The sequence below is a fragment of the Macrobrachium rosenbergii genome, chromosome 7, assembly GCF_040412425.1.
Source record: "Macrobrachium rosenbergii isolate ZJJX-2024 chromosome 7, ASM4041242v1, whole genome shotgun sequence".
Classification (NCBI taxonomy): Eukaryota; Metazoa; Arthropoda; class Malacostraca; order Decapoda; family Palaemonidae; genus Macrobrachium; species Macrobrachium rosenbergii.
This window is the reverse complement of record NC_089747.1, coordinates 27,307,751-27,320,526: the sequence shown is the minus strand read 5'-3', so window position 1 is coordinate 27,320,526 and position 12,776 is coordinate 27,307,751. Positions and strand designations below refer to the sequence as shown.

At 41.4% G+C, this 12,776-nt stretch overlaps 1 protein-coding gene across 1 annotated transcript in view; it reads right to left on the bottom strand.

Annotated features, from left to right (window-relative positions):
• Positions 1 to 12,776, bottom strand: part of LOC136840252 (mitogen-activated protein kinase kinase kinase 7-like) — a 388,562-nt gene that overhangs the window by 360,036 nt on the left and 15,750 nt on the right. The window contains 1 exon segment of the mRNA XM_067106882.1: positions 4,711 to 4,800. Coding sequence (XP_066962983.1) covers positions 4,711 to 4,800 — 90 coding nt within the window.

Below are 12,776 nucleotides of genomic sequence, written 5' to 3'. Positions count from 1 at the left end.
GGGTACTGTATATGAATACATAACTTTTTGATAAATATTTTAAGTGTGTGCAAATTCTCATTTTATTCACAGTCCAGAAAGGAGGTAATACTGATTTTTATAATAAAATCAATTTTTTAGGTACTTACCCTCTATAACTAGCTTTATCTGTAGCACCTTGGAGCAGGTTCAACGTGTTAAAATTGAAACAATCATTAACGAATACTCAAAGGGTGGGGGTAAGACAGCAGATATTTTGGTTGTCAATCTTCTCTTAATCTCTTAAGAGAGGAGGAGGGTGGGATCTCAATTATAGAGGCTAAGTAACTAAAAACATTTATTTTATCATAAAAATCATTATTTTTGAGGTAAAACTTACCCTCTATCATTAGCTGACTCCAACACTGAGTGCTAGAGGAGGTAAGAGATTTCCCTATCACCACATTATCAGATATTAGAAATATTCTTATATCGCTGATTACCTGATGCATACGATCCCATGGCAAGTTCTTGTCAGATGAGGATCTTCATCAGGTGAGGTCCACTATTGCAAGGAGGTGGAACATGGACCCTGAATAAAGCCATTAGTTGAGACTGTGCAACACAGAATGGTAAGTTTGGCCTCTGTGCTGAAACCTAGATCCTTAAACTGGAGGACCCTGTCTCGTAAGATGGACCTGAGATACTCCCAAAGTCTGGCAGGGACATGAAAGGATGCTTCCTGCATATCCAAGGTTTTCATCCAATCGTCCAGAAGAATGGATGACAGGACTGTCTGATTCATCTCCATCTTGAACTTCGTCTTCTATTCGAAGGTGTTGCGGACCATGCAGACTTGCTGGCAATCACACAGACTCACAGACAACCGAGCGAACTTGCAGGTAACCATGCAGACTCACAGACAAATGTGCAGACTAGCTGCCAACCCTGCTGACTCTGTGACAGCCATGTTGACACATGGACATCTGTGCAGACTCTACTTCTTATGTGGACTCGGTAACGTCTAGGTTGGACTTGATGACACCTCATACAGGCGAAGACATATGCGAAACAGTATGTGGCGGAAAATAACATCCATCAAGCTTAGAACAAGCTTGAAAAAATTCATAAATGCCACAGGAGTCTAGGCACGGACATAACAGTGGCCTTGTCAAAAACCAGACTGTGACATATCCCACTGAAGATCAGACACAACTCTCTAAACTGTGTCCTGAGGGAAGACGTAATGCAGGCCTGGAGACAAAAATAACAGGGTCGATTGCAACTGTGTGACTCCCTCAGTAGTAAAGGAGCACCAGAGTTCTCTTTTCTTGAGATTTTGAAGTAAAGAGCGGAAATCTCTAAAGTCATCTTAATCGTCCCTGCCTGCACAGGACAGGACTCAAGAGCTAATCCAAGGCGATGTCTCTTGATAAAAAACTGGAAGTCCCTATCTTCTTAGCCAGTCAGGGGTTGGGATCAGGGGTTTAATGGTGTTTCATATTGTCAAGCTGCCAGAATGGCAATGGGGTCCCCACTCAGCCTGGCACTTATCAATATTTTTATGTGTTCACCAGAGGAGCAATTGCTGGACAATTGCCCTCTGGCTTTGCTTCCTCTCTTTTATTGTAGGTATGCCGATGACACTTTTATTTTATAGAGATAGATAAATAGTCTGCTAAGTTTACTATTGAGCATGAAAATTATAAAAAGTTACCCTTTCTAGATGTTCACTTCACTCGATAAAAAATCTTTAATCCATCAAATAACCTTTAACGGTCAAGAATTAAATTTTTATAGTCACTGCTGTTTTAATTTTAAACTCATTGGTTATTGTCTTCCACATGGCTTTTACTTTTATCTTCCAGCTGATGTAGATTTAATAGCAAAATAATTTTTTATACAAATATCTCTCAGACAACTGCTACCCTTCCGGATTGGAGGAGGAGGATGGGGGCCTGTCTTTGGAATGTGTCCCATACTATGAGGGCAGCCATGGAGCTGCAGAAGATGACTGGGGCATGGGATCCTTAAATGGAATGCTCCATAAAATTTTCAAATGCCCTTGATGGGATTTTGAGGCCCTATACAGGCAGTCCCCGGTTAATGGTGGGCTCGGTTAATGATGATCCGGTTTTATGGGGCTTGTCTATCGACAAAAATCAGCAATTTTTGGCGCCAAAAATCGACGATTTCCACTTATCGGCGCCGAAAATTGGGTACTGGCGCCTAATACATACCTAACAGAAGCTCTGATAACCGAAAATCAGCACTTTTGTGGCGCCGACAAGCCTGAAAATTGACGATTTTCGGTTAGTGGCGATTTTCGGTTATCATCACACCCCCAGAACGGAACCCCCGCCGATAACCAAGGACTGCCTGTAATAACCTCCTCGTCACCATGAAGACGCAGTAACAGCAGCTGTCTATCACCATGTTTCTCAAGCCCATGTAGAAGGACCCTCCCAAGCCTCCTGAAGCCCATCAATAATACCAATTGGTGGACAAAGCGCATGAAGAAGGGGAAGAGCGCCCACAGAGATGTAACTCCTCTGCCTTGCTGTGCAGTCACAGCGTCATCGTCATTCATCAGACTGCACAGCTAATTCATCACCTTCAATCAACATTCATCGCTGGTGAGTACCCGTATGATTTACCTAATCTTAACCTTCTCATTATTGTATATTTTTTCAGTGCTTATTTAAATATTTAGGTACAGTACTGAACTGTTCCCTGTACTTGAGAATGTACCAACGCCACCGCTTCTACATCAAAAGAAAAAGGTAAAGCTTGAATACTGTATGAAGGAAAATGTGCGTGCCTGAATATGTATAGGGATAACTTGATTACTTTTCACCCTGGTAAGAGTGTAGTAACAGTTGTAGGAGTGTTCATGCATAGCTGTAAGCCATATATTTTTAAGGGTACAGTAATGTTGTAAGATGACAATGAAATGATTAAAGTGTTTTAGTATGATAGTTTAAGGTATATGTGGTGTTTGAACTATTAGAATAGGCAGTTATAAGTATTTTTAGAGGGGGTTCTCAAGTGATTGCGAATTTTAGCTATTCGCAGGCGGTTGTGGTCCCTAACCCCCATGAATATTGTGGGTCTACTGACTTCAAGATTTCCTTACAGGTAGGCAGCAGCAAGTTGCTGTTGCTGGGATCTTTAGTGAACCATGACCTATTGTGTCTGGAGTTCCACAGGGAAGAGTTCTTAGTCCACTATTATTTGTGGTGTATACTGTACAAGTGATATGGTTGTTGTCCTGGAAAACAAGATTGTTCAGCATGCCGATGATGCAACACTTGTGGGTGTAGTAAAGTCTCCACTTATGAGAAATGAAGCTGCCCTCAGCCTGTATCGGGACATGGATTGGATCAGTGAATGGTCTAGTCAGTGGGGTATGGGGCTGAACTCCAGTAAAACAAAAACACTATTGATTAGCAGATCTTGTACAGATCTTCCACCACTGAATGAGTCTGAAGCTTTAACTATTCTAGGTGTAACTTTTGACTCACACCTTACTTTTAAGAAACGTCCAATGAAAGTTTCAGCAAATGCCGCATGAAAGTTAGATATTGTTCGTAAGGCCTCAGACATTTATAACAGTGATAAAATCAGTGCAACCTGTTTTAGGTCATTCCTGGTTCCTTTACTAGAATACTGTTCTCTGGTGTGAATGTCTGCTTCTGCCACAGATTTCTCTCTTTAGATAGAGTGGTTTGTTGTGGCAGGTTTCTGTTTCCTAATATTAGCAGTAATGACTTGGGCCATCTTGTTTGTCACTTTTTCACAAGTTGTATTTTAATAGAGACCTTTCACATTCACAATTGATCCCTGATCCCCTTTTCCTGCCGAGAGCAACCAGATTTGATGAACAGTGGCACCTTTATGCAATAAATGTGCCTTGGTATCGAACTTCTCAGTTCCAGAGGTCCTTTATTCCTCCCACCTTTGGACTAAGGAACAGTCTCCCTGAGGATGTCATGCAATTGGAACTTCAAAGTTCAAGTGAAGATGCAATACATCACTATCCTAATGCTATTCTCCTTGCATTTTATACACTTTTATCTATTTATTAATTTATTTTTCTTTTTAATAAGTGAGATCTCTTCTTTCTGTATTTTCCTTTACCTCTTCTTTCTGTATTTTCCTTTATCTTCTCTTACTTCCTAATGAGCATCATATTTTTTGGAAGCTTGAATTTCAAGTCAATGGCCCATGTGGACTTGTTCCATATGAATTGGGTTCATCTGAATAATAATACACATAATAACACACATAATAATACACACACACACAACACACACACACACACATAATAATGAAATACACTTACTTACCACAGCCCTTTCATCAGAAGACAAATGGGCAACTCTGATGCAAGAGCTTCTGCAACCACATTTAAAGGAAAAGTTCAGCAGTACAGAGACATGTTCCCTCTATCATAATAAAAAAACAAAAAACAAAAAAAAAAGATGAGGGCTGACAGTTAGATGAATGGGTGGTACCCAAACATTACAACTGTCTGATGCTAGCAGCCCTATTACCAAGCCTCAATAGCCGAAACAGCTTGCACTGAGAGATATATCCATATAAGACAAAGGCATTTTCATACTGTAAAAGCCACCAGCAGTCAATATTATACAAGTACAAACATTCATTATGCTCTTTAAAAAAAAAAAAAAATTTTAATTAGTACTTTTAAAAATAAAAATTACTTTATGACACAAAGGAGCAACAAACCTCTGATTCAGTTTCAACTCTCTTAACTGCTACAGTATGACCTTTCCAAAGTGCTTTGTAAACAACTCCAAAAGATCCTTTGCCAATACTCTGGAAAAAAGGAAAATAAAAACAATTAATTTCAAATTAGATTGGAAGCATACAAAACATTTCAAATAAAATACAAGCATATGCATTAAAGACTTCCATTTCAGGGTTGTTTAAGATGGAAATCAGTATGTATATAATATATGAAGGAGGGAGGAGATTTATCAGAGCTTGGTGAAGCTCTATCAATGCACTATAACTAATAAAAAAGTCATAAATGTGCAACTAGGTTCTCTTCTGGATTTCTTGAACAACTTTCTGAACTAAAATGAGCATTTACTAAATGAGAGTATGTAAATTTCATAATAAATTTGCTTGGCTGACCCAGACAACTGTTTGGTTCATCTGCTCTCCACCAGGTGTGTCTTGAATATTTTAGTTCTCGTCAGAATTCTTGTACACCCACTAAATTGTGGGAAGGCTGAGTAAGTTGTACTTTAATAGTACGTAGATAACCAAATACATTATCTGGAACTCAACTTATCCAACACACCTGGACCAGGGACCAAGGCCCCAAAGATATAGTTTGAAAATTTTTATGATAAAATTAATTATTTGAATACTTACCTACTGTTAACCCTTTCACTTACTGATGTCTGATATAAACGTTATCAAAACTTAAGTCCTTTGCGTTTTGATGACTTACGCAAATGCCAAAAAAAAAAAAAAATTGCACAACCCAGCAGACAAGATCAGGATCATTTTTCAGCAAGCATTCCCTGATATTTTTTATACATTAGTGGCAATGTTTATTTGTTTACATTTTTATCTGATAATTAAATCATTTGCCTTTTTTCTACGAGAGAGAGAGAGAGAGAGAGAGAGAGAGAGAGAGAGAGAGAGAGAGAGAGAGAGAGAGAGAGAGAGAGAGAGAGAGAGAGAGAGAGAGAGAGAGAGAGAAAGTATTTTTTAACCATATGTAACAGGCATGTTTATTTTTATACAGTATTAGATTATTCTATTTTACATTTAGCTTTTTTCTGAGAGAGAGAGAGAGAGAGAGAGAGAGAGAGAGAGAGAGAGAGAGAGAGAGAGAGAGAGAGAGAGAGAGAGAGAGAGAGAGAGAGAGAGAGAGAGAGAGAGAGAATTTTTTATGCATATGTGACATTTATCTATTTTGTATTGTTTTCATTTTGATTCTACAATTACATCATTTATCTTTTTTCTGAGAGAGAGAGAGAGAGAGAGAGAGAGAGAGAGAGAGAGAGAGAGAGAGAGAGAGAGAGAGAGAGAGAGAGAGAGAGAGAGAGAGAGAGAGAGAGAGAGAAATGAACAATTGACTGAGTGCCACTAATTTACGGAAAATGTGACATTACTGTCATTTAATTTTTCCTTGGTATAATTAAAACTTTTGCACTGCAAAAACTATGTAATTTATCTGAGTAATTTATTTTTATCTCAAATAGTTTTTTTGGCAATTATTTTTTTTGGGGGAAAGTGCAATGTTTTCTCATATCTCATAAAGTTGTTTTGGGGAGCTTCTTTATGCTATTGTATAGAGCAATCATTCAACTGCAAAATGAAACAAAACTGAGCAGTCTACCTTGAAAATTGTCGGAGTTACGCGTCTTTGAACAAAAAAAATAGGTATAAGGAGTTTTCTGCGCATATCACATGGGTGACTAGCACTTCTCTTATGGAAAACATGACGCTACTTTGTCATTAATTTTTTCATATTTTCCTTGCTGTAACTAAAACTTTTTGCATTCAATAAGTAGGTCATTTATCTAGGTATACTGTCGATTTACAATGATGATTTTATCGCAAATATTATTTGGGCAAATTACTTATAGGGGAAAGTGTAAAATTTTCACATATCTTGTAATTTCTACCCATATTTTACCTAGACAACATTATTTTGGGGGATTCTTATGCCACAGTCTAGACTCTAGAGCAATCATTTAGCTGCAAAATGAAACAGAATTGAGCAGCCTACCTTGAAAACTGTTGGAGCTAGTCATTTTTGAAGAAAAAAGGTAAATACATTTTTTGTGCATATCGCTTGGGTAACTGGCACTTTTCTTATGGAAAATGTCACACTACTTTGTCATTCATTTTTTATATTTTCCTTGCTATAATTACAACTTTTGCATTGCAATAACTAGGTAATTTACCTGGGTGTGCTATGGATAAAAAAACAAAGACTTTATTACAAATATGACATTTTTATAATGAATAAAGTTTTATATATACTTACCAAGTAATTACATAGCCTATGTTTCTAACTTGCGCGGCAGCTAAAAATTTGAAATTCGCGGTAGCATTTGATTGTTTTAGTGTAGGTGAACAAGTTGCGCCCACTATCGGGGGAGGAAAGGTACAACACTGCTGAATAGCGTCAGTCCGTTTGTGCCCTCAATGTCCATGAGAGGGGAGGAAGGAGGCCTCTGATTCAGTAATTACTTGGCAAGTATTATGAAAATGGTATTGTCATAATAAAATTACGTTTCATATATACTTACCAAGTAATTACATGGCTATACTTTCCACTTGCGCGGCAGTTAAAAATTTGAAGTTCATGGTAGCGTTTGTTTATAGTGTAGGTAGCTACCTCGCCCTCTATTGGGGAACAATAGGTACAACATAACTGCAGTCGTCACTACTTTTGGGCTTATGTCCATCAGAGGGGAGGAGGGAGGGCTCTGATCTTATAATTACTTGGTAAGTATATATGAAACTTAATTTTATTATGAAAATACCATTTTCATATATGTAACTTAACAAGTACTGTAATTACAAAGCTGAATCCCACATTGATAGGTGGTGGGATAAATGGACATACTGTATTCTTTTCTAAAAAACAATCAGATAAGAGGATGAATTTGCAACATAAAAATCTGTTAGCATTGATAAAATGGTTGTTGTAACCTTACCTGGTAAGAGAGCTGCAGTAGATGATTACTGCCTCGGTCTGTGCTCATCTTGACCTGTAGCGACTTAGTGGAATGGCTGTGATAAGTCCTTACTTTTGAGAGGGGGGCCTTAGAGTGAAGGAGACTTCTGAGCACCCATAAAGCCAAACAAAAAAACTGCCCTAGCCCTGGGTGCAGTACCAAAGTAAAATAGACCAATAAAAAATAGTTACCAACACCAACAACAGTAAAGAATAAAAACCATCATACCACTACCACAGACTGGAGGGCACTCTGGGTATAAGTAACCCCAGGCCCTCCCCAAAAAAACTTGACACCCAAAATTTCAAGGCGAAGGAGTTGCGGATAGGAGGGGTTGCTTCCTATGCTTCCTTCCCCAATACAGTACTGAGCCAGCCACCAATAACGGACCTAAGGTACTGGAACTTCCGTACGCCATTTCAATTTCTTTAAGATAATGTGAGGTAAAAATGGAATTGCATTCCCAGTATATCGACTGGGGGATAGTCGAGAGCGAGATGCTATGCTTAAAGGCATAAGAAGTGGCGACAGCTCTAATATCGTGCACTTTTACCTTAAAGGAAAGTAAGATATCATCTTCTATTTGAGAGTGCTCCTTGATGACCAGACTTCTAAGACATAAGAAAAAATGACAGAGCATTCTTAGACAACGGTTTTGAAGGGTTCTTGACAGAATACCAGAGGTTACTGGCAAGGTCTCTGGTTCTCTGTCCTGTCTTAAATAATACCTCAGCGCCCTCACTGGGCAAAGGACCCTTTCCTCCTCCTCTGGTCCTAGAATGTCCACGAGGTTTTTAATAGAGAACGAGCGTGGCCAGGGATTAGACGGGGACTCGTTCTTAGCCAGGAAGCCAAATACAAAGGTGCATACAGCATCTCCCTTCGAGAAACCGATGCGCTTGTCTACAGCCTGCAACTCACTTACTCTTTTGGTGGTTACCAAGGCTAAAAGAAAAAATCTTTTTAGTTAAACTCTTGAATGAAATGGTAAGGAGAAGCTCGAAAGAAGGACCCATTAACCATTAAAGTACAACATCCATATTCCATGACACTGAGTTGTCCGTCACCTGTTTATAAGTTTTGAAAGACTTAATCAGATCCGTTAGGTCTTTATTGGAGGCCAAGTCTACTCCTCTTTGCTTGAAGACTGATCCCAGCATAGCTCTATAGCCCTCAATAGTCAATGGGGAGAGTCCTTTGGAAGTCCTGAGAAAGAGAAGAAAGTCTGCTATTTAGCTTAAAGTGGTTTTAGCACATGATGGTTTTAGCACATGAGATGTTATTGCTGCTGCACCATCTGCGGAAGATAGCCCACTTAGCCTGGTAGACTCGGCTGGTAGACTTACGTCTACATCTAGAAATAGCTTCCACAGCTTGCTTTGAAAAACCCTTTGCTCTGACAAGTCTTCGGATAGTCTGAAGCCTGTCAAAACTAGAGAAGATAGTCCTTGATGGAACTTCCAAAGATGAGGCTGTTTCAGATGTGGACTTTGAGACAGTAACTTTGGGAAGTCCACAAAAAGCTTGAGAGGGTCTGGGAACCATTCTTTGAGAGGCCAAAAAGGCACTATCAGGGTCACTGATATGTTTCTGTAACTTTTCAATTTGTTGAGAATGTGCCCCCCCCCAAACCATGTTAAATGGGTGAAAGGCATAGAGGTCCAGGTTCCACCAGTCTATCAGCATTGCGTCTGTCGCCCATGCCGGAGGATCTAGGACTGGCGAACGAAATAGAGGAAGATGGTAATTCTTTGATGTGTGTTTAACTGGTCCACTGTCGGCCTGTCCCACAACTTCCAGAGTCTGTCGCAGACACTGGAGTGCAGGGTCCACTCTGTCAGAAGGACCTGACCCCGTCAACTCAATTCATCTGCCAAGACGTTCATCTTTCCGTGGATGAATCTCGTGATAAGTCTGACCTGATTCTGGTCTGTCCTAATAGTAGCTCCTTCGCTGTCTGACAAAGGGAGAACAAGAGGGTTCTGCCCTGATTCTTGATAGAGGAGAGAGCCGCGGTGTTGTCGGAACGTACTACCACGGTTCTGTTTGTTCTGTTTGTTACTGCTTTCACAAAATGCTTCAAGCCGAGGTGAATGGCAGATAACACCTTGGCGTTTATTATGTAGGTTCCTTTGATCCAGAGAGCAAATGCTGGAAGCTTCCCGAGTGCTCAGAAGAGCTCCCCATCCCTGGTCTGAGGCGTCTGCATAGGAGAGGTCGGGGCTCGAAGTTATAGAGACTTTCCCTCTGAAAGTCTCTCCCTGGACATCCACCAACGGAGATCCTCCTTTACCTCGTTCGTAACTGGGAACGTCATTGTGTCCAGTTGCTGTCTTCTGTTCCAGCTTGTGCATAGAAAGAACTGAAAGGGCCTCATGTGAAGTCTTCCTAGCCTCACAAACTGTTCTATGGATGAGAGGGTCCCCAGCAGACTCATCCATCGATTCACTAAGCAAACTGGAAGCGAAAGAAGGTTCTGTAGGGGGAGGGAAAAGCCCACAAACTCAGGGAGTTGATCCTCATCCACAAATAGAGAATCTCCTTAGTTGGGGCTAGTTGGGACTTCTCTTGATTTATTAAAAGTCCGAGTTCCCCTGCAAGAAGAAGGGTAGTCTGCAGATCCTTCGTGCACTGTTCCTGAGACTGGGAGAGGAGGAGTCAGTTGTCTAGGTATAGGCTTATGTTGATACCTAGGAGGTGAAGCCATCTCGTGAGGGGTGACAGGACTTGCATGAATACTTGTGGGGCAGCGGAGAGACAGAAACAAAGGGCCCGAAACTGGAAGACTTTGACCCTGAAGACAAATCTCAGGTATTTCCTGGATTCCGGATGTACTGGAATATGGAAATACACTGCTGGATGGAGGAAAACACTGACTGATTTGTCTCCGTTTTGAACTTCGTCTTCTGTATGAAGAAGTTCAAAGCACTGATGTCGTGGACAGGTCTCTATCCCCCTGATGAGTTGGGGACCATGAACAAGCGGTTGTAAAATCCTCTTTAAGTCCAATCCTCCACTACCTCTATGGTCTTCTTCCTTAGGAGGGAAGACACTTCCTCCAAGAGAGTTACGAAGTTCTCGGAGCCCTACGAGTATGCTGTCAATGCGATCGGAGAATTCACAAGAGGAGGGTACTCTAAGAATGGGATTGAGTAGCCCTCTTCGAGAACTTTGACCGTCCAAGGTTCCGCGCCTCTTGCACTCCATCTCTGCTAGAAGAGGGAGAGTCTGGATCCCACGGGCGCACGAAGGATAGAGGAGTCACTTTTTTGGAAGATGTTTTGGCTGAAGTCCTCTTGATGAACTTAGCAGAGAAATGCATCTTGGAGCAGGGTCTCGAGAAACCCTGTCTGCCTCCATGAAAGGGATGCTGTTGCAGATAGGAGGCAGACTTGGCAGAAAAGGCAAAAAGGTCCTTGGGGTGCTTTGAAGATTATCCAAGAAGGTCTTGGGTTGATTTTTTCTGCAAATCGGTGGCAATCTCCTTCACTGCTGATTAAGGGAACAAATACTGTTTATCCAAGGGAGAATATAAAAACGCAGACTTCTGAACAGACGTCACTCCTCTCGTAGTGAACAAGCACCACAACTCCCTCTTCTTCAAAACTCCCATGACGAAAGACCTGCAACTTTGGAAGAGCCATCACTCACTGCCTTATCCGCACAGGATAAAATGCCCAGCTAACCCACAGCCAAGTTGGGCGCTAAAACATCATGATCTTCTATTTTCCTGGTGAGAGCTCCTATCGACCAGTCCACAAAGCTGAAGACTTCCAGTACTTTAAACAAATGCTTCATATGGTGATCAAACTCTGAAGAAGTAAAGAAAACTTTAGCAGAAGAAAAAGCCGAGTGACAAGCTGAGTCTATCAAACCTGAGAAGTTACCTTGGGAAGAGGCAGCACCTCCCAAGGATGGAGCTTCTCCGGTCGAATAACAGAGATATCTCCTGGCAGTCAATTTAGCAGGAGGAAAGGCAAAAGCAGCCTTCCCTTGTTCTCTCTTAACAAACAACCAATCCTCTACCTCTCCTTCCCTTGTTCTCTCTTAACAAACAACCAATCCTCTACCTCTCTAAGCACATTTCTTGCAGACGAAGAGAGAACCATCTGAGGTAGGCGCAAACTAGAATCTGCTTGGTTTCCCATAAGAAACATGGAAGCAGGTGACACTGGAGCAACTGGCTGCAAGTGAGAGGAGAAGGTTGCCAAAAAATATCTCATCAAGGAAGCATAAGCCGTAGGAGGAGGGTCTGGTACCAATACTTCCTCCTCTGAAGAAGCAGGAGACAAAGTAAGGTCCTGAGAATATTTAAGTGAAGGGGGAGACATATGCAGAAGGCCCAATACATCTTCCAATTGCTTCTTGATATGCACGAAAGAAGGATCTTCAGGCACGAGAGTGGGAGATGATGACATAGGTGTGCGTTCAGTGGAGGTTGGGTGGACAGTTGGACCCGGGTGCCCGGTTGGCGCTGAGCGCTTTGTGGGAGCCAGCTGGCTCGAGGTGGGCGTTATGGAGTCCGAGACGGGCGCTCGACGACTGGGAGGCAGTCTGGTGAATACTCTGGACGCTCATATGGGTGCCCGGAAAAAAAGTGTTTCTTAGAAGAGCGCTTATGAGCAGAGTGATGAAGTTCAGAATGTGAATGCTTGTAAAAAGGGCGAACGGGGGTGCGCCATGTACTAGAACCCAGTTGCAGACTTGTGGAACAGTCTTTAGCATGCTAGTTCTTCACTGAAGGGGTGGATAGAGCTCTCAGCTAGCACGCTGTTGGCCCAGTGTTCGACTCTCCAACCAGCCAGTGAAGAATCAGAGGAATTTATTTCTGGTGATAGAAATTCATTTCTCGTCATAATGTGGTTCGGATTCCACAATAAGCTGTAGATCCCGTTGCTAGGTAACCAGTTGGTTCTTAGCCACGTAAAATAAATCTAATCCTTTGGGCCAGCCCTAGGAGAGCTGTTAATCTGCTCAGTGGTCTGGTTAAACTAAGATATACTTAACTTTTCTCTAGCATGCTTCGGAGAAAAGGGAGAGGCATCTCTATCATGACATCTCTTCAAGGGATGAGATTCACTGGGA